At 40.1% G+C, this 21,807-nt stretch overlaps 2 protein-coding genes across 2 annotated transcripts; one reads left to right on the top strand and one right to left on the bottom strand.

The window, feature by feature from the left end:
* Positions 1 to 601: 601 nt before the first annotated feature.
* LOC127083987 (uncharacterized) lies at positions 602 to 1,908 on the bottom strand. The gene is made up of 2 exons (XM_051024350.1): positions 1,729 to 1,908; positions 602 to 1,363 (listed from the first exon to the last, which is right to left on the bottom strand). Exons 1-2 carry the CDS (start codon positions 1,771 to 1,773, stop codon positions 710 to 712), a joined length of 699 nt encoding a protein of 232 aa, XP_050880307.1. The 5' UTR covers positions 1,774 to 1,908; the 3' UTR covers positions 602 to 709.
* A 4,559-nt stretch (positions 1,909 to 6,467) lies between these two features.
* Positions 6,468 to 7,992, top strand: LOC127080251 (protein MAIN-LIKE 2-like). Its single transcript, XM_051020578.1, has 3 exons — positions 6,468 to 6,479; positions 7,111 to 7,820; positions 7,902 to 7,992. The coding sequence occupies exons 1-3, from the start codon at positions 6,468 to 6,470 to the stop codon at positions 7,990 to 7,992; spliced, it is 813 nt and encodes a 270-aa protein (XP_050876535.1).
* The last annotated feature ends 13,815 nt before the right edge of the window (positions 7,993 to 21,807 follow it).

Raw genomic sequence — 21,807 nt, 5'->3', positions numbered from 1 at the left:
CACTGCCATCCTTGACAAATTGGCCATGGCGGTTGTCAAAAAAATTGCCACCACATTCCACCATGGCCAATAATTGACAACATTGTTGGAGTAGACTTTTGAATTAGCTCAAGTCCAATGTCACCTCTTTCATAACAGAAACAGTTACATTTTAGAGCTATATAAGTCTTGTGATCATCACTCAAGGTATGACTCATTACTGGCTTGAGCAATGCATGCGTGCAGGTATATCATCACCAACAGGAGGCGCTTCAGCCATGGACTCTGGTCGTCCACCACCATTCGTGGAGTCTTTCTTCCAGCAATCACCACTATTGAGAGGTCTTCTTTCTTTCTTGCATAACTTTATTATTCAATGTAACAATGCCTGATCATGATTTTGAGAATCTCTAACATTATACAACAGCAGCAACAACAACAACCAAGTTTTATCCTATTAAATGGGATCGGCTATGTGAATCAACTTTCGACATAATATTCTATCTAGGATCATGCTTCTATTTGAATCGTTAATCTCCCCTCTAAATTAAACCTCTCTCCACCATATGAAATAATATCAGAAATAATAGAGAAAAATAGAAAAAGTTGAGCACAAAAAAACTGAACATCAACAGCAAGTCATGAAGTTTATAGAAGCTGAAGCTTGTCAAAATATTATAAATAAGCTATTCTATATATCTGGTGAAGTGTGAATTCTTGAAATCTCATCTCAGGAGTCATTGAAATGGATTGCACCAAGTTTCCACACAATGTAAGTTGTTCCAAACATCACTGTGCTGATAAAAACAAATGAAAAGATAATGAAAAAGAGATCAGAACCTCCGGGAAAATCAAAAGTCAAACCTGCCTTCGGCATCCCTCGTTTGCTATCATCAAACAAATTACCAGGAGCTTCTGGAAGTCCAGATCTTCTCTTCTTCTTCCCTTTATCGTCCTCTCTAAAAGCAGCCAACACACTACTGCCCATATCTGACTTGCCCTTATCTGACTTAGACGCTTTCGGTTCCTTTGACTGGTTGAGAACCCGAGCCGCTTTTATCCTCTCTCTCAATTTCTGAGACGATCGTGTGGTTACAGATTGTGAATTAGGAGATGCTGCAGATCCTAATGACCCATTGGAACCCTTCGGTGTCTGTGATTCTGACTCAACCGGAGGATTCATGGACGGTAACTGATCATTTGCAGCACTGCCAGTATCCTTATTGCTAGCATTTGCTGAAAGCTGATCACTATTTGCAACTGAAAAACAGCGACCGGTTCTTTTCTCCTTGACGAACATTCTCGTTCGAGACGTTACCGAAAAGGGCGTAATCTGAGTGACCTTTGGGTACCTGGATGCATCATGATACTTTGTTTCCAACTTCTAATGGAGAATGAAAGAGTTGTGTGAGTGATAAGGAAAACGAAAGTTAATGATATCATAATTGAAGGAATTGATTTTAAACAAACACAATAACCAATTACATATTAGAAGGTACTTTAATTTTCAAGAATAATCCTAAAATAGACATATAAAAGGGATTTTGATAAACCATGAACCTAACAAAGTTGTGTATGCAGTTGCAGGAATCAATTACAAGCCGGTGCTTAAATTTCAGCTTTTTTTCACAATCAATTTCCATAAGTTAAACATAATCTACTTATCATAGCTTCAATCTATCTATAATCATATGTGGAAGAAAGTAAGGATTAAGATGGTTGAAAAAGAAAGTGATTAGAGAAAATTACCGTTGTTGAGGAGAAGGTGATGATGGGGTTTAGAGATAAAACCATTTGATATGATTGTGTTTCAAATTCCAACCATGGATAGCCACTCCTCCTCCTCTTACCGCTAAGACTGAAATCGCTGCTATGCTATGGTAACACGCCATATAGCGCGTGACCACACATATTGCTTTTTTTATTTTTAATTTCATTTACGAATGAAAAAATAAGTATTTAGTTCATTGGTTTTTTTAAAGTTTTTTTTTAATACGTCATTTTTAACTTTTTATACATAGCAATAATAATAATAAGAAAGTTGATAAATATTATTATTTTTTAGATAATAATTATATTTTTTATTTAATTTTTTTGAATTTTTTTTATAATAAATTTTAAAATATTTTGAAATGATTTTGAACAATTTTTTTTAAAAGTTAACAAATAAAAAAGTAACGCAAGGAGTATTTTGTACTATAACATTTTATAATTTTCTATTATTTTATTTCTCTTTTTTTTATAAATAATTATAATCATTAACATCATTTTAAATTTTTAAAAAATTAAGTAATTAGAAATATTTTTTATAAAATATGACAAACAAAAATAAATAAAGAAAAGAAATAGAGAGTGAACTTGAACAAATTAATAATATGTGTAGATGCGAGTCTATCTTTTAAAGTTGTCTTTAAGTGTATTAAGAGGATCACATCGAGATTTTTGAACAAAATTTATTTGGCATTCAATATGGTTTTGACATGCTATGAACAAATATGATATGGAAATTGTAGAACCCTTATTTCTTATATGCAAGGTTACCTTGCTTGTAAGATAATAAATGAAGTGATTGTTTGGCATCAACATTGATAGAATTAGTAAGTTTATTCAAATTTGCTAATAGAAGTTGGAGGCATAACTTTCATAATAATAATTTTTTGAAAAATTTGGCACATAAAAAATAATATCAAATTTTAAAATAGCAAACTTGACTTTGATATATACATTTTTCATGTTAAATAATTGGCCTATATGACATCTATTTCTCTAAAGGACATATGTATTTTTAAATTCACGAAATATTTTGACATTAAATGTCGACCTCCTCTCGCACATAAAGTCATTCAGTAGTCATAATTTATGAACATTCTTATAAGTTTTTTTTATTAAGATTGAAGTTTGCATTTTTTTTTCAAACTAAATTGCATAAAGTCCAGTTTGCTATCGAAAATGTTAACCTGAGCAATTGAAAAAAAAAACTTAAAATTGATTCAACGTTAGTCATTCTTTCTTTTTTGTTCTTATTTACATAAATATAAAATGAAATAAATAATTTTAAAAAATGGATTATTTATTAGACTTTTTTTTACCTTGCAGTCCCTTTTCTGAAAATCTATTCCCAATCTAGCCCCGTCTAGAAAAAAAATCCCAAAATGTCCTGTTTCTAGTGGACACTCGTCCAATGAATGGATGGGTTCGTGAAGGCTATTTTACGAATGAAGGGGCTCGGCCAATGGTTGGACGATTCAATGATGTGGATTTTTGGAGTGTTAGAACTCGGCCAATGTATGGCCAACTGGTTGAAGAACATATTTTTTAAAATTTTATTTATTTATTTTAAAAGTTTTAATTAATAACTATTATATTTAAATAATAATTTTATCATCCATGACATTCATTGACCGAGGGATGCCACTGATAGTAGAGTCTCGGTCAATGAATGGCCGAGTATTCACGTTTTAATTTTCTATAAATAGCTTGAATTGCAAAAATGTAATTTAGATCACATAGCAAATTTTTTTTTGTAAGAATGTCTGTTTGGGGTCTTGTGTTTTATGAGCAAGACAAAAAAACCAGTGCCTGCCTAGATCCGTAATGGAATTTCAGAACACCGATTGCAGCCATCCACACTGGTTTTCGACAATTTGGTGGGCGTCGTATGAAGGTGAGAAAAGTAGAGTATTGTTGTCCATACATAGCGTTGACTGATGCAAGCCCTGAGGGTACGTACATGTATTACTTGGATCGTATAGAAAATGATTTAGATGTTCAGTCTATATTTTCAGCACATAGTGGTGAAGTTAACAGAGGAGTTGAAGGTCCACTTGTGTTGGTTGTTGTTCGTTAGTTAGTTAGTTAATAAGCTCGATGAATTTGTTGTTGTGATTGTACTTTGTAATCGGAAGCCTTTAATATTAAATATATTTCATAATGTTTGTTTCCAAAAGACATTAGAAATACATTAGGGTTAATAACATAATACGTGCTTAAAAATTGATAATAAAAAAGTAGCATAATCATCTAGAGGGTCCTGCAACATTTGGACATTTCCTACGCATGTGTCATATTTCGCGATAAATTCCACACCTTCTCTTTTCCTTTTCAATTTTGTCCATTTTGGTTCTGATTCGAGTGTTGGTTGGGCGCCCTTTCTTCCTCCTTCTCATAGAGTCGTCGTGGCAAAGAGTAAATCCTCCATATCGTGGCCAGTTATCCTCATGGGGAAGTCCTAGGAAACTCTCCTTGTAGACCTTGAAGACGTTAAGAATTTTGAACACGTCTGGTATGTGAATGGAGTAGTCATGGCGTATACTCGAACATGTTGCGATTACATGGGAGCAAGGCAAGTGAAATGCCTGAAATTTCCCAAAATCACAATGTTGTTTCCTAAGATCAACGTTGAAAGTACCGGTTTGTCGATCATCATTCTGATTAATCTTTTCATAGACCATGAAATGGAATCTCTCGCGATCAAAATGGATGACGTTATGTGTGTTAGCTTTACTCACTTCTTCAATCATCCCCTTGTTGCAATTATCAGTGAAAACTTGCCCAGAGGCCAACATTTTTGTCCACTAATGGCCTCTTTTACCAAAGAGAGATCCTAACCGATAGTACGTAGACTGGACCAATGCACTGATTGGAAGGTTTCAAGTTTCTTTGAGTACCGAGTTCATTGCTTCTGCCAGATTAGTTGTCATGTGACCCCGGCGTTGTCCTCCGTGATATGTCATTGCCCTCTTCTCCCGAGGGATGTTGTCTATCCATGATAAAGCGTCATTGTTTGTTCTTCGAATTTCTCCGTGATAGTAGTTAAATGTCACCTCTGTCAACGTATAACCCATGTTAACAACTTTTTTGCGTAGTTCCTTGTCTTTAATCTCACGCATGAAGTTTTGTGCAATGTGTCTAATGCAATAGACGTGTGAAGATGGAGGATATTGTCATCCATTTTCAAGATTGTTATATGCACTCTTTATCGAATCATATTTATCTGATATAAGACACATATTTGCTTATGGAGTAACGTGTATTCTCAAATTCCTAAGAAAGAAACTCAAAGCATCCTTTGTCTCACCTTCAACTAATGCGAAAGATATTGGGAAATGTTCATGTTCCCATCCTGTGCCACAATTACCAACAGAGTCCCTCTATACTTTCCATACAACCATGTTCTGTCAACTTGCACAATAGGTTTAAAATAGGCGAAACCATGTATACATGGTTGAAACGCCCAAAAAAGACGATGGAAGATCCTCTTGTCACCCAATTGGGATCCATCGTATGAAACAACAAGTAAGGTTTGCAATTCTATAATAGTACCTGGAAGATATGTTTTCATTACCAGCATCCACTACGGCAGGCCGTTGTAAGATGTCTCCTAATTTCCATACAGCGATTCCATTGCCTTACACTTTGCAATTCATGCCTTTTTATACGATATTATGTACCTGTATTTTTCTGCAACATGAGCGATGATCACCTTCACCTTAAGAGAAGCATCACGATTAACAGGCTCCATTATGCTCTTACTAATCATTTCTTAATTGAGTTTTCTATGGTTTTATGACATAGAAGTGGTTGTGCATGTGTGAGGCCCACCAAGCTTACCAATCTTCCACTTTGAGTTCCCCTTACACAAAGAAACCCTGCATTTGAATTTGCATGCAGAATTCTTACACTTGATGACGTATCGTACATTGTAAGATTTAGTCACTGAATAATCAAGCCTACGTTTTATATGCCAATGTTGCAACGCGACAACATACGCTTCCTTGTTTTCAAACTCCATGCCCTCCTCTATGTCGTCAGCATTGTGGTTTGGTGTGAAACTTCCAAAAACAGAGATCGGTTGAGCATCATCCAAACTTATATTTTGCATGTGAAGGGGTGGATTGTACAAACTAATCGGTTGAGCTCTTACTGCTACGGTAGGTGTGTCGATGAGGTCTTCATTATCATCGTCATCGCTAGTACCAAATAGATCTTTAAAGCAGACCTCTTCTTGATCATCCTCACTGTCTTCGCCCACCTCTTCATTCGGTATGAAAGGTTCATTGTTTTGAGTCGGTTCGTCGTCAGTGGTTTGACTCATTCCATACTAGTGTGGTTGAATGGATTGAGTCAGATATGTTTCAAGATGTTCAAGTAGACGAACATATATCTCAATGGTGGATAATTGAGAAAATGTTATGTGACACTGAAACATTGATTTAACTTGTTCGTCATTCTCAATAGGTGTCATTACATAAAAGACGGCATCATCGTCTCCATTAATTAATGGATGGCGATAAATAATTTCTTCAATGCGGCTTTGCAACTTTTTTTCAATTCGATCTTTCAGATGATGGAAATCATAATTGATGTGGATTTTGAATAAATGGATATTTGTATTGCTAAATGAGAATCCCTCATTAATATATGTGAAAATAGTTTTGTTATAGTGAATGGATACTACTAAGTTTCTCTCAGCCATTTAGATATTAGAAATGAATGAAGTGGTAGTGGAATGTGGATACTACTAAATACACCTCTTTTATAGTCAAAAAACGATTCTCAATGGATGGAACAAGACCAAATTCGGTCATAGCATGAAAAACATCAAAGCTTAACTCGCCCAATGGTTGGACGAGGCATAACGCATGCAGGCTTAACTCGGTCAATGGTTGGACGAGGCATAACATGTGTAGGCTTAACTCGACCAATGGTTGGACGAGGCAAAATAGGGTAAATGCAGCTCAGCCAACCATTGGTTGACCTATTTGTTTAGTATTGCATTGTCTCTTCAGTTAGTGAATCTTGGATGCAATGCTACAAGTCTAGGTTTGCATGCATACAATGCTATGTTACATCAACATAAAAAAAACTCCAAAATATTATTTTTAGACTCTATAAAATGATATTCTAATTCCAAAACATTCACTCATCAAATTTATTCATCTCTAAGAATTCATCTACAAATTCATATTCTAACTTGTAAAATGGCTTTGTTGTGGATGAGAGAATCACACTGTGGAACAACAGCAAATATTCTGGAATATATAAGTATTTTATACTCTACGTATTCATTAAGTTTTTATAAATTCAACTTCTATCATCAACGTATTCATTATGTTTTCTATTATATTTCAGGAAGACGCTAGGTTTCGAATCCATTCTCATACTCATATTCAACCAAGTGTTGTTATACTACCGTATTTAGAACAAACTGGTTTTGCTAAAGTCGAAAAAATATCAAGTTTAAAAATAGACTTCAAACTAGTTGTTGCGTTGTTAGAGAGATGGAGACCCGAGACACATACTTTTCATTTACCAACTGGTGAATTTACCATTACTTTGGAGGATGTGAGTATGTTACTCAGTCTCCGAATTAATGGTAAACCTGTTAATGGCCCAACTAATGTAACTAATGATGTTTACATGGATAATTTAGGCGTAGAACTGACGGCTTCAGATAAAAATGGGGCTTCTGTGAAAATTGTTTGGTTAGAAGCTCTGCTAACAGAGTTAAAAAATAATTCTTCCCCCACGGAAGCAGAAAATATTCTCCATGCTAAAGTCTATATTTTACTACTAATTGCTACATTCTTGATGTCAGATAAGAGTCACAATTTATTGCATTCATCTTGGTTACCTTTAGTAGGAGACCTAGAAAAATGTAACACATACAGTTGGAATTCTGCTTGTTTGGAAACATCGTATAGACACATGTTCAAGGCAGCCCAGAAAGGAGTGAAGAGCATAGGAGGTTGTGTTGTATTACTCAGTGTTTGGGCATTCACACGTATACCGTTATTTGCCCCTGTTAGTACTGAGGTGCCATCACATCTGTATGCATTAAGGTACTGAAATTCATTAAATGCACTTTATTATTCTCACAATAAATTATACATAACATTAATACTTTTTTTTGTAAATTCAAGATGGTGCCAACGAGGTATGCATTACGTAAATAATCCTCGTCATCATCTACGTGGATATCGAGTTGCAATTGAACACATTGTCATACGGTGAACTGACTTGGGGTATTTTTGCTTTTTATCGCAATGTCGCGGATAGCAAGAGTCGCCACCGACTTTTCTTTTATCCCATAAGGAAAGGTGGAAAAGAACAGGAAAGACCTTAATTTAAATTCTTAGGTTCGGGAGGTACGTTATACAAAGGGAAGGTGTTAGCACCCTTTGTATCCATGGTTATCCATGGGCTCTTAATTGCTCAATCATTTATGTTTCCCTTGGTTGAAAAAAGTGTTTGAGAAAAGTATGGAAGGTGTTTGGAAAAAAGAGAATTTAACTTTGTAATGATTCTTGAATGAATATATACAAAGTGGTTATCTCGTTTAGTTTTTTGAAAGTTGTTAGAAAAATATAACTCGGCAATGATCCTAGTACGGATGTATGCTAAGTGGGGATTTTCTAAAAAAAAGGGATGTTGTGTAATGTGTGAGGTGTGAAGAGTATTTTTTAGGTTATGAATGAGCAATTAAGGGTTATACCTGTCCGAGGTCTTTCCGGGCATTTCCTATCCTTATGAGGGTAAAACTGTCCTTACTATTGAGAAGTAAGTAGTTTTATCCTTGGGATGTAGAAGGGTCATCGTAGGGTCATCGGCTAGTCGTTGAAGGCAACAGTTGTGAGGATACCTTAGCATTCGAAGGGACTATCATCATTTAACCGTAGGCTACACCGAAGGGTCATCGAGGGACAAAGGCAACATTCGCGGGACTATGATGATTTAACCGAAGGGTCTTTGCTAAGTGTATCCCCATATTCGCGGGACATGACCGTATTACGTAATCGGGGGGGGGGGGGGGTAACAAAGAGAGATGTCCGATTTTATTTAAAGTCCATATTTTAAAGTTAATTAGGTGATTAGAATGAATCTTCGCATTAAAACCAATACATCAACAATAATACATTAAAGGTACTACATTAAAATTAATTGAGTAATCCCGAATGAATTTCCATAAGGGTATCCCACACATAAGGTGGAACACCTGGCCAGCCGTTTCTTCGAGAATATGTAGCCTTTACACACTTCAACACACGGGTTAGAGCATCGAGGTAAAATACAACTGGAAATTGCACCATAAAATAAACATAACAGTTATGAGTTCAGGCCAAATGACACGAAAATCGTAATTAAATAAACATAAGATGGAACAGCAAAGAGACAAAGCAGCCACTGTCCCGTTCGCCTCTGCTTCGCCTAGCGAAGGCTCAGCGAATGCTCGCTGCAGGCTCGCTTAGCGACGTGCTAGCGAGCGGCCACGGGTTTGGAGTTTGACAGCAGCATGACTTCCGAAGACCTGCACTCTTATGGCATTTGATCACAGGCATAGCATAGACAATTATACAGGATGTTCATACTTAGATTCACATACGAAATCGAATTTACATATCAAAACTTTAATCGGAATGCATCATGTATGTAAAGAATATCAATTGGAAACGTAAAACAGCGGTGATACGCAAACCTGTGTGCAATTGCGATATTGAAAGGGACTGATTGTTTGGAGGCCGGATTGAGTTGGGCGGCGGTAGCTTCGGCGCGAATGAGCTGCCTTTAGGTTAGCAGGGTTTTTGCACCAGGGTTTCCGTCCTTCTCTGTCCGTCTTGGTCTTCTCCGTTTCTGTGTCCGTCTCTGTGTGTCCTTTTCGTGGCTGAAGAGCTGGTATTTATAGTGGTAGTGGTGACCTAATGGGCTCAGAATGAGGTCCAAAACTTTTGATATTCGCAAGCTTCGCTAGGCGAAGGAATTGCTCGCCTAGCGAGCAAGCTATTCTGGGCTTTTTTTTTTGATCTGATGCTTCGCTGGGCGAGTGTCATGATGAAGTGTTCGCTAGGCGAAGTAATTACTCGCCTAGCGAGCAAGCTGTTTTGGGCCACCTTTGGATCGGGCCTGTTGTCAGCTGGGCTTCTATTCCTTTAATGTCAATGCCTTGCAAAATAAGTCGGAGGGTCTTGAAAAGGTCTTGTAATGTCAGCGGGCAAATTTTGGGGTATGACAGCTGCCCCTGTTCAATATTCTTGAACCGAGAGGGTTAGAATGGTGTGTATGCCATTCGTGGTTTGGAGGTGGAAGATTATTGAACACTAGAATGCCCCGAAAATTTGCTATTGTTAATCAAAGGTTAGTCTTGATGGAGATGGGCTTAAAGATGCCATCCAGGAAGTTTGATGATGAGAACTTCAGAGTGCGTCGTACATTAGACGATATCTGAAGACATGGGTGTCATACCGGGTCATACGCTAGACCGTATAGTGAGTCGTCCATTAGGCTATCGACTTCGCTGGGGAGTCAGAGTGTGTTATACGCTGCTGGGGATAAGGGATCAGAATGGATCATACGCTAGACCGTATCTGAATAGCAGAGTGAGTTGTTCATTAGGCGGATGACTTTGCTGGGGATGAAAGATCAGAATGGATCGTACGCTAGATCGTATCTGAGTTGCAGAATGAGCCGTACGTTAGGCTGTACTTGAGGATGAGAGGTCAGAATGGATCGTACGCTAGGTCGCATCTGAGTAGCAGAAAGAACCGTCCGTTAGGCTGAATCTGATGATGAAAGGGGTAGTCGTACGCTAGACTACGCTTCAGAAATGTACCGTACACTAGGTAGCATCTGAGGACTTGAAGGTCTAACTGGGTCGTACATTAGACCGTATCTGAGCAGAATGAGCCGTCCATTAGGCTGAATCTGCTGAAAAGGGAGTAGTCGTATACTAGACTACAATTCAGAAATGTACCTGTCTTTAGGTAGCATCTGAAGAGATGAAGGTCTAACTTGGTCGTACATTAAACCGTATCTGAGCAGAATGAGCCGTCCATTAGGCTGAATCTGCTGAAAAGGGAGTAGTCGTATACTAGACTACAATTCAGAAATGTACCTGTCTTTAGGTAGCATCTGAAGAGATGAAGGTCTAACTTGGTCGTACATTAAACCGTATCTGAGCAGAATGAGCCGTCCATTAGGCTGAATCTGCTGAAAAGGGAGTAGTCGTATACTAGACTACAATTCAGAAATGTACCTGTCACTAGGTAGCATCTGAGTAACAGAATGAGCCGTCCGTTAGGCTGAATCTGCTTAAAAGGGAGTAGTCGTATACTAGACTACAATTCAGAAATGTACCTGTCACTAGGTAGCATCTGAAGGTCTAACTGGGTCGTACATTAGACCGTACTTGAGTTGTTGAAGGTCAGAATGGATCATACGTTAGATCGTATCTGGGTTGTTGAAGGTCAGAATGGATCGTACGTTAGATCGTATCTGAGTTGTTGAAGGTCAGAATGGATCATACGTTAGATCGTATCTGAGTTGTTGAAGGTCAGAATGGATCGTACGTTAGATCGTATCTGAGTTGTTGAAGGTCAGAATGGATCGTACGCTAGATCGTATCTGAGTTGTTGAAGGTCAGAATGGATCGTACGCTAGATCGTATCTGAGTTGTTGAAGGTCAGAATGGATCATACGTTAGATCGTATCTGAGCTGAAGGGGTCATATGTTGAGCTGAATCAGGATGAATCGTACGCTAGGCTATATCTGATAGTATTTGTATATGTTGTATTTGCGATAAATGTCTGGGATGAGCTTATAGATGCCATCGTTGGGAGGACGTCAGAATGAATGTTGACATGGAGTATATCTGAAAGATGTATCTGAAGAAGAAAGTAGTCGTACGCTAGACTACACCTCGGAATATACCGTACGCTAGGCAGTATCTGAGGGATATAGTTGAATCTTGAATGCAATTGATAAAGATGTCCGTCTGAATGGACCTTTGTGTTGGTTGTATCAAGAGGATAATTAACCTGAAAAATAAAGTTAGCTTCATGCCATGTCATGATGCATGAGATATTTTATGCTTATGAAAATAAATGCGAACAATGTATGCATGCGTATGCTGTGAAATGAATTATGCGTCTGAAAAGTTTTTCTGGCGACTCCCTGGGGAAAATAAATCCCCATCTGCTGGTTGGAGATACTTGTATTGATGACCCTTTCTCAGCCAGGGATACTTGATTTCTGTCCGATGGTAGAAATATTCAACAGAGTCTGGCTGAGGATAGAAGAGATGACCAATTCGTCCAGTGATGCCAATCTCTTCTGGGAAATAGCGACGGACTCATTGGGAAGCGTGGTTAGACCTTCTCCTTGGTCCTGAAGTCTTGTAGTAATTGCTATTTCTATTTTTAGGCATGTATTTTTGTAAACATTGATCATGTTCAAATGCATAAATGAATTCAAATTAAATCAATGGACGTTTACGCAAACAAAACAGTAAAACAAAAGCATTTTTTTTTTGGAAACAAAATTGTATTGATTTTGAAAGAGGGCCTATAAACAGGCAATTTGTGTACAAGGAGACAGAAATCCTAGTAAGAGGAAATTGTCGAGAAAACAAAGAAAAAGCTATGAAGGAAAAGTCATATTGATTTTAATTCTGCTACTGTCATTATGTCTTCACGCATCTCATCTCCTGTTGTCGGATAGAAATGATTGGCTTGTTCAGTCCCTTCGACTTGGGTGAAGCTGACTGAGAATGGGACATAGTCATACGCTTTTAATCCCTAATTTTTGCCTGGACCGCCTTTTCAGGTTTTCAGTCCACCAGGATACCCTTTTTTTGCCCAAGCCGCCTTTTCAGGTTTTCGACTTGCCGGGTGTACATTTTTATATGTTTATCCCTAATTTTTGCCCGAACCCTTTTGGTTCGCCAGGATGCCCTTACTTTTGCCTAGGTACGTCGACCTAGCGGGTCTCTTTTATGCGTAGTATTTTTTGACTATGTCTGCGTTCACGGGATGCGGGAAGTCTTCGCCATCCATTGTAGCAAGTATCATGGCTCCACCAGAGAATACCTTCTTAACTACAAATGGCCCTTCGTATGTGGGAGTCCATTTGCCCCTGGGATCACTTTGTGGTAGAATGATACGCTTGATCACCAATTCTCCGATTTGATACACCCGTCTCTTGACCTTTTTGTTAAATGCCTGGGTCATGCGCTTCTGATATATCTGCCCATGACAAACAGCCGCGAGTCTCTTTTCATCAATCAAGTTTATCTGATCGAGTCGAGTCTGAATCCATTCATCTTCATCTAAGCCCGCCTCTTTCATGATTCTTAGAGAGGGAATCTGAACTTCCACTGGTAAAACGGCTTCCATTCCGTAGACTAAAGAGAAAGGAGTTGCTTCTGTCAAAGTGCGTACTGAAGTGCGATAACCGTGAAGAGCAAACGGTAACATCTCATGCCAGTCTTTGTACGTCACCGTCATCTTTTGTATGATCTTCTTGATATTCTTATTAGCAGCCTCCACGGCACCGTTCATCTTTGGCCGGTACGGAGAAGAGTTATGGTGTTTTATTTTGAACTGCATGCAGAGTTCAGTAATCATCTTGTTGTTCAAATTAGTACCATTGTCAGTAATAATTCTTGCAGGGATGCCATATCGACAAATGAGATTATTCTTGATGAATCGTGCCACCACATTCTTGGTGACAGAAGCGAATGAGGCGGCCTCTACCCACTTTGTAAAGTAATCAATAGCAACAAGGATGAAACGATGCCCGTTAGAAGCAGTAGGTTTAATCTCTCCAATCATATCAATGCCCCACATTGCAAAGGGCCAAGGTGCTGTCAACACGTTCAATGGAGCAGGAGGCACATGTACTTTATCCGCATATATCTGGCACTTGTGACAGGTTCTGGAGTGATGGTGGCAATCAGCTTCCATGGTAGACCAATAATACCCTGATCTCAGAATCTTCTTGGCCATTGTATGTCCACTAGAATGAGTCCCAAAAATACCGTCATGCATGTCTTCCATAATCCTTTCCGCTTCCTTTCTATCCACACAGCGAAGCAGAGTCGAATCATGATTACGTTTGTATAACACTCCATTACTCAGAAAGAATTTAGCGGAGAACTTCCTCAGGAATTTTCTGTCATTGATGGATGCCCCTTTAGGGTATTCTTGAGCTTCTAAGTATCTTTTTACGTCGTGGAACCAAGGTTTCTCCTGTACCCTCTCAGTGTTAAGTTCGTAACAGTATGCCGGTTCATCTAATCGTTCAATAGTGATCCTAGGGGCTTCACCGTCCCATCTGACTCTGAACATAGATGACATGGTGGCTAATGCGTCTGCCAACTGATTCTCCTCTCGTGGAATATGTTCAAATGTAATCTCTTCAAAGTATGGGATTAATGTCATCACCCGCTCTCGATAAGGGATGAGATTCGGATGTTTAGTGTCCCATTCTCCTTTGATCTGACTGATTACCAGGGCCGAATCTCCGTACACACTCAAAAACTTGATTCGCCGGTCTATGGCAGCCTTGAGTCCCAAAATACATGCTTCATACTCAGCCATATTATTGGTACAATGAAAACATAGTCTAGCAGTGAAAGGTGTATGGTAACCTCCGGGAGAAATGATTACAACACCAACACCATGGCCCAACGCATTAGAAGATCCATCAAAAACCATAGTCCATCGGGATCCCAGTTCGGGTCCTTCATCCGGTTTAGGTTTTTCATCATCAGTAACAAGCATGACATCCTCATCTGGGAACTCAAAATTCATAGATTGATAATCGTCCACCGCTTGATGAGCCAAATGATCAGCTAGCACGCTTCCTTTGATTGCTTTCTGGGTAGTATACTGGATATCGTACTCCGTTAAGATCATCTGCCATCTCGCTATTCTTCCGGAGAGGGCAGGCTTCTCGAACATGTATTTGATGGGATCCATCCTAGAAATCAACAAAGTGGTATGATTCAACATATACTGTCTTAGTCGGCGAGCAGCCCAGGCCAAAGCACAGCAAGTTCTCTCGAGCAGTGAGTATCTTGTTTCACAGTCGGTAAACTTTTTGCTCAGGTAGTATATGGCATGCTCTTTTCGACCAGACTCGTCATGTTGCCCCAATACGCACCCCATTGAATTTTCTAACACGGTCAAATACATGATTAGAGGTCTTCCTTCAACTGTGGTATCAGAATTGGAGGTTCCTGGAGATATTTCTTGATTTTTGTCAAAAGCCTCTTGACATTCGTCATTCCACACCATCTCTTGATTCTTCCTCAGTAATTTGAAGATGGGTTTGCAGGTAGCGGTCAAATGGGAGATAAATCGGGCAATGTAGTTCAAGCGTCCCAAGAAACCTCTGACTTCTTTCTCCGTACGGGGAACTGGAATTTCTTGAATAGCTCTCACTTTAGCCGGGTCAACCTCAATCCCTTTACCACTGACAATAAAGCCCAGGAGTTTGCCGGACCTTACCCCAAAGGTGCATTTGTTCGGGTTCAACCTCAACTTGTATTTCTTCAACCTCTCGAACAGTTTGTATAAATGATCAAGATGTTCCTCCTCAGTATGAGATCTGGCTATCATGTCATCCACATATACTTCTATTTCATGATGGATCATATCATGGAACAAAACCACCATAGCACGCTGGTACGTTGCCCCTGCATTCTTTAAACCAAATGGCATTACTTTATAACAGAACGTGCCCCATTGCGTTACAAACGTAGTTTTCTCCATGTCCTCAGGCGCCATCTTAATCTGGTTATAACCTGAGAATCCATCCATGAATGAGAATACCTTGTGTTGAGCGGTGTTATCTACCAGAACATCAATGTGCGGAAGTGGAAAGTCGTCTTTGGGACTCGCTTTATTCAAATCTCTGTAGTCTACACACATTCGCACCTTGCCATCCTTCTTCGGCACTGGTACCACATTAGCAACCCATTGAGGATAAGAAGTAACAGCCAGAAAACCTGCATCAAATTGTTTCATAACCCCGGCTTTGATTTTCTCAGACATTTCAGGACGCATGCAACGAACCTTTTGCTTAACAGGACGACAATCTTCCCTCGTTGGCAGCCGATGTACTACTATATCAGTATCCAGTCCTGGCATGTCGTCATAAGACCAAGCGAAAATCTCGATATAGTCATGTAACATCTGAATCAATCTTTCTTTGACACTGTCTCCCAAGCCTGCTCCTATTTTGACTTCTTTCTTGTCCACTTCAGTACCCAGATTTACCATTTCGATTGACTCTTCATGCGGTTGTATAGTCCTTTCTTCTTGCAGTACCAGTCTGGCAAGTTCTCCAGGTACTTCACAATCTTCCTCACTTCCATCCTCGGCTTGGTAAATCGGATTGTCAAAGTCATAATGAACAGTAGTAGAACTATTATCAACAGGATCCAGAGTGGACACGGATCTGCAATTCGTTACGTGAGTGTGTGTAAGAAAGCATAGCTTGTTTGAAAGACGACAGGAAAGATAAAGAGCGCAATATTTGAATGCAACAAGGTCCATTGATTTATTGAATATGAATATGCTTATGAAATGACAAAACCCTTAACAAATTAGCTATTGTGCCCCGGGTATAGACACAATGCTTTAAGAAGTTTAATTGAAAAATTAAAGATTTGCAATACTAAATGGACAATAACAATTACTCCTGACTAAAGGAGATCGGGATAGTGTCTTCAGCCTTCCAATTATTGAGTCTGTCGCCAATTGTTGGGTAGATCCAGCTATCCAGGTCGCAATCACTGTCAGCATCTTCTACAGCATTGATTTGATTCTTGACTACCTTCTCAGAGTTGAATCCCAGACCGGATTTATCAGACTTGTAGGGTACATTGATCAGTTGACCCCAACCAGTACAACCACCGTTTTCAACTACAGCTTGAGCATCTTTCAGAGAGATCATGACCGGAGGAGCTCGAACAACCTCGGGCACAAAGGGAGTTGACTTAAGGACAGGACTGGGCGGAGGAACCACTTCAAATGATTGAGACGGAGTCTCGAAGAATTCACCATCCATCTCAACATATCTGAAGGTATGCACACTACTGATGATATACTCCTCTTCCCCACACACAGTGACAATCTTACCTTCTATTGGATATTTCAGCTTTTGATGGAGAGACGAAGCTACAGCGCCTGCCCCATGAATCCAAGGGCGTCCCAGCAAGCAGGAGTAGGCGGGGCGAATGTTCATTACATGAAAGGTAGTGTTGAAGACTTGAGGTCCTATCTTGATAGGGAGAACAACTTCACCGTGGACAACACTCTTTGCACCATCGTAAGCACGCACCACAATGTCACTAGGCTTCAATTCAATGCCTTTACAGTCAAGTTTATCGAGCACGGCTTTCGGTAACACATTCAAAGAAGAGCCATTATCGATCAACACATGAGACAGGGTGATCCCTTTACACTCAATGGAGATATGCAGGGCTTTATTGTGGTTCTTTCCCGCTGGTGTCAGGTCAGCATTGGAAAAACCTAGGCCACCGTCGACAGTCAGATTAGCAACATAGTTTTCGAACTGATCGACGGAGGTCTCCTGAGGTACATGGGCAGTCTTCAAGAATTTTATCAAGGCATGGGCATGAGATTCAGAAGATAGCAACAAGGATAACATCGAGATTTTGGAAGGGGTATGCCCCAACTGTTCTACCACATCAAAATCACTCTTGCGGATGATTTTCAGCACTTCTTCCATTTCTTGTTTGGCCACATCCTCAGTAGTAACTTCGACCGGTGTCTCTGACTGAGAAGGGTTGATTGTTGGTTCCTTTCCTCGAGTTTCAGGGGCTGGAGGTGAGATTTCTGGAGAGAAGATCCTTCCGCTTCGAGTAACTTTACTAGTCCCAACAATATCATTAGGATTAGCAGAATTGCCAACTTGCTTTACACCATGGATGTAAACATCACCTCCATAATTCCACGGAATGGCTTTGCTCGAGGAATATGGTACTGGGCCAGGTGCAGTAATGATCAGGGGAGCTACCTTGTGCTCAGCAGTAATCTTCATGGGTATTCTGGGAGCAGTAATCTTCACTGGAACTTTGGACCTTGCAATCACAGATACTTCTTCAACAGGGTCTTCCACCCGAGGAACCTTTTCGAAGAGAATGGTATAATCGTCCATCAGCCGTTGAATACCACCTCTCAACTTCAGGCAATCATTGGGTCGGGATATACAGAGATCGCAATTTTCAGCACAACCTGGAAATAAACCAGCTTGCAACAACTTCTTCTTGATGGCTAGGAGAGGGGATGTTAAGTCCGCTACAGCAGTGATGAGAGAATCGTCATCGAGAGCATTAACAGCCTTGTCATGATTAGGCATAGGTGCATTGATGACATTAGGAGTCTCCGGAGGCTCAAATTCAATTTCTCCGGCGTCGATCATATCCTGAATTTTGTTCTTCAACAACCAACAATCATTTGTATCATGCCCGGGGCTGTCGGAGTGATATGCACACCTGGCATTGGGATTATAACGAGGCGAAGCAGTGTTGACATTTGCAGGAGGACCTCTGAGAGTGATTAAGTTTGCCTTTAGCATACTTTGCAGTGCTTGTGCTAAAGTCATATTGAGCTTGGTAAACTGCCTTCTTGGTCTGTCTTGTCTGTGCTGGAAGTTTTGAGCTGGAGGGGCTGCGATTGTCACTGCTCCAACGGCATGGTCACCATTTTTCTTATTATGATTCTTTTGACCGTACACAGCATTTGATTCATTCTTCCCATGGTAGGACTTCTTGCTGCTAGTAGAGGTAGCTACCTGTATCTTTCCACTTCGGATGCCGCTTTCAACACGTTCACCTGTTAATATAAGTTCAGTGAAACCTGATGAAGAACTTCCCAATAGATGGCTGTAGAATGGGTCGGTCAGTGTGCCCATGAACATGTCCACCAGTTCTCTGTCAGTCATAGGGGGTTTGACTCTGCCAGCCAAATCTCTCCATTTCTGAGCATACTCTTTGAAGCTTTCTTTAGATCCCATAGTCATATTCTGCAACTGTAGCCGAGTAGGCGCTAATTCAGAATTGTACTGGTACTGCTTATAGAAAGCTGTTGCTAAATCAGTCCAGGTGCGGATGTCAGAGCTCTCGAGCTGATAATACCATTCCAACTGAGTGCCAGACAGACTTTCTTGGAAGAAATGGATCCACAGTTTCTTATCAGTGGTATGCGGCTGAATCTTTCTCACATAAGCCCTTAAATGCATCTGAGGACAGGATGCACCATCGTACTTAGTGAAAGTGGGGATTTTGAATTTGCGAGGAATGGTCACATCGGAGACCAGACCCAAACTTTCGAAATCCAGACCAGGCGCCTTCTGACCCTCCATGGCTAGCATGCGTTCTTCCAGCAATTTGTACTTATCATCTCTTGGAGAGTACTGTTCATTTTCATAGTTCTCATCGTCATCCTCAGGGTTGGAGAAATCAGCATTCTCTTCCTCTGAGTCATTCTCCGCCCCCTCTTCTGGACCATTCGGGATTCCAAATTTGATTCCCGTAGCCTGTCCTTTACGCCTTCTTCCCGGGTTAATGAAACTCACAGCTTTCTTGTCTTTCTTCTTCTCGACCAAAAGAGCCTTCAGTTCCTCCTGCCCCTTGGATAAGCTTAGCATCATCTCCTTGAATTGAGCATTCTGAGTCTGGAGATCTTTGACAGTTTGTTCGAGATCCATTTTTCTGTGTAAGAGGCAGACCGTGAGAATATGGTCCTTTAGAATACCTGTTATGCAATGTTATGTTATGCGATGCAATGCATGAAATGTTTTCAAGGACTTTTGGAATTTAACTTTGCGTAAATCACCAACAAGAGAGAAATGTTTATTGCTACTTTTTTTGATCAATGTTCATTACAAAAGGAATAATAGTAAAATACAATGAAAGCTCAAGTCTCCCAGGGGCGACTTCTTTTTGGGCGAAGATATGCATTGAGTCTTCGTTCCTCATTAAGCTGACTGGTGAGCTCTAATACTTTCTTCCTTTCTGCATTGAACTGAGTTTCGAAAGTATCCCTCTCCTCTCTCAACTGGGTCCAGGATCTTTTCAATTCCTCAACATCAGTAGGCATATCTGGATAAGGAATGATTTGGGAAGTACCTCCTTCGACCTCTGATTCAACAATCAATGGCCCGACTGCAAGATATGGCATGACAAGTTCACGAGCTCTGGCGTGTACCCATCTGAGATAAGGCTCCATAGGAATAGAATTTTTCTTTCCTAAATTGCTTCTTTTCACCATGCCCCAAGCTCGTACAAACCTTTGGCGGAGACCTTGAGAGTCATTGTCATAGTCAAACACTATACCTTGAATAATCATTTCATGTGGACCATCTCTTCGAGCATGCCCAAACTGACGTAGGGCTAAGGCAGGATTATAAGTAATACCTCCTCTTATCCCCATTAGGGAATTCTCCACAACGGTCGATGATGATAACATTTTCTTCGAGCTTAAAACACCAGCGGATGTCTAAATGGGAGAGGGCCATTATCCTTTGAGACCATTTCAGATTTTGACCATTCTTCAAGGCTGATTGAGGGAGGTGCGAAATAAACCACCTAGACAACAAAGGTACGCAGCACATGAGAGTCCCTTGCCTCTTCATAGTACGAGTGTGAAGGGAATGCAAGACATCTCCAAGCAAGGTAGGCACAGGGTTATGAGTGAGGAATATCTTAACAGCATTCACGTCTATGAATTGGTCCGGATTAGGGAATAGCACCAAACCATAGATTAGCAATGCTAGAACGTCTTCAAAAGCATGGACATTCATAACTTTTAGGAATTCTCGGGCCTTACTTATCAGAAATTTGGCAAGTAAACCTTTCATTCCACTCCTTGTTACCCAATTAATTTCAATGTCAGACTTTGTCATGTGTAAAGCTGCGGCAACTTCTTCAGCCTTCGGAATCTTTTCCAGACCACTGAAAGGTATTTGATCAAGGATAGGTATCCCAAGCAGCTTGGAGAGTTCTTCCAATGTGGGTACCAACTGATAGTCTGGGAAAGTGAAGCAGTGATGTTTAGGATCGAAGAACTGGAATAGGACTCTCATCATATCTTCTTTGAAACCAGTGGTAACCAAATTGAGGAGAGAACCATGTTTCTTGATGAACTGAGCATGATCGGGAAGTTCTGACACTAAATCCTTGAGTTAAGGAGAGATTGCTACAAAATTGATCCGGATGGTCTTCCTGGGAGCCATAGCCTTACAAAACAGAGCAAAGTTAAATCCCTAAGTCCTTGAAATGGTTAGTACAATGTTATGATGTCATGATGTTATGATGTTATGATGTTATGAGGTTAAATAAATAACAAGCACAAGCAAGTCACACAACCATCATTCCTAGGTTTTAAGGCTTGCACGAGTTCCATAGGTAAGTACCCTCCCCACTGAAGTTTAGTTGGTTCAACCTGTCCTAGAATAGTAACCGGGTTCTAAAAGGATCTCCAATCATTGACCTTCCTTCAAGTCCACTTCAGTGCAACACCAAGTGGTTGACCGAAGCTTCCCTAAAGTCCAATCTCAAAGAGTGTAGTATCGAGTCTCAACCAACCCCAGTCGGAACCGAAGTCAGTTATCTCACTACTTTCTAATGGCCAGGATGAGTCAATTAGGGTTCTAAAGGTCTGGTTAATGCTTTAATGACACCACGCGGAAGCCAAATTTTTCCTCAAGTGAACATGAGGAACATCAGGACATCCAAAGTGTCACATCAACCGTAGCCATCATTTTAACCATTCCAGTATACGCCGGATAGTCGCGATGATCTATTGCTACTTACCTAAGGTACACTAGATCCGGGTGTAGGATCTTTCACTCAAACAATCCCTTAAAAGAAGGAACAATCCGAAAACATGAATGATTTTTTTTAAGATGGACCTCTCTTTGTATCTTCCCCAGCAGAGTCGCCAGTTCTGTCATACGGTGAACTGACTTGGGGTATTTTTGCTTTTTATCGCAATGTCGCGGATAGCAAGAGTCGCCACCGA

The sequence above is a fragment of the Lathyrus oleraceus genome, chromosome 5, assembly GCF_024323335.1.
Source record: "Lathyrus oleraceus cultivar Zhongwan6 chromosome 5, CAAS_Psat_ZW6_1.0, whole genome shotgun sequence".
Classification (NCBI taxonomy): Eukaryota; Viridiplantae; Streptophyta; class Magnoliopsida; order Fabales; family Fabaceae; genus Lathyrus; species Lathyrus oleraceus.
The sequence above is the reverse complement of the archived record's forward strand: the minus strand, read 5'-3'. Positions and strand labels throughout refer to the sequence as shown.

Bases quoted from the DNA above. Each gene is read 5' to 3' on its own strand.
- LOC127083987 (XM_051024350.1), bottom strand. From the start codon at position 1,773: ATGGTTTTATCTCTAAACCCCATCATCACCTTCTCCTCAACAACG. The intron at 1,364-1,728 runs GTAATTTTCTCT...ATTCTCCATTAG, and splicing joins TCACCTTCTCCTCAACAACG to AAGTTGGAAACAAAGTATCA.
- LOC127080251 (XM_051020578.1), top strand. The intron at 7,821-7,901 runs GTACTGAAATTC...TGTAAATTCAAG, and splicing joins TCACATCTGTATGCATTAAG to ATGGTGCCAACGAGGTATGC.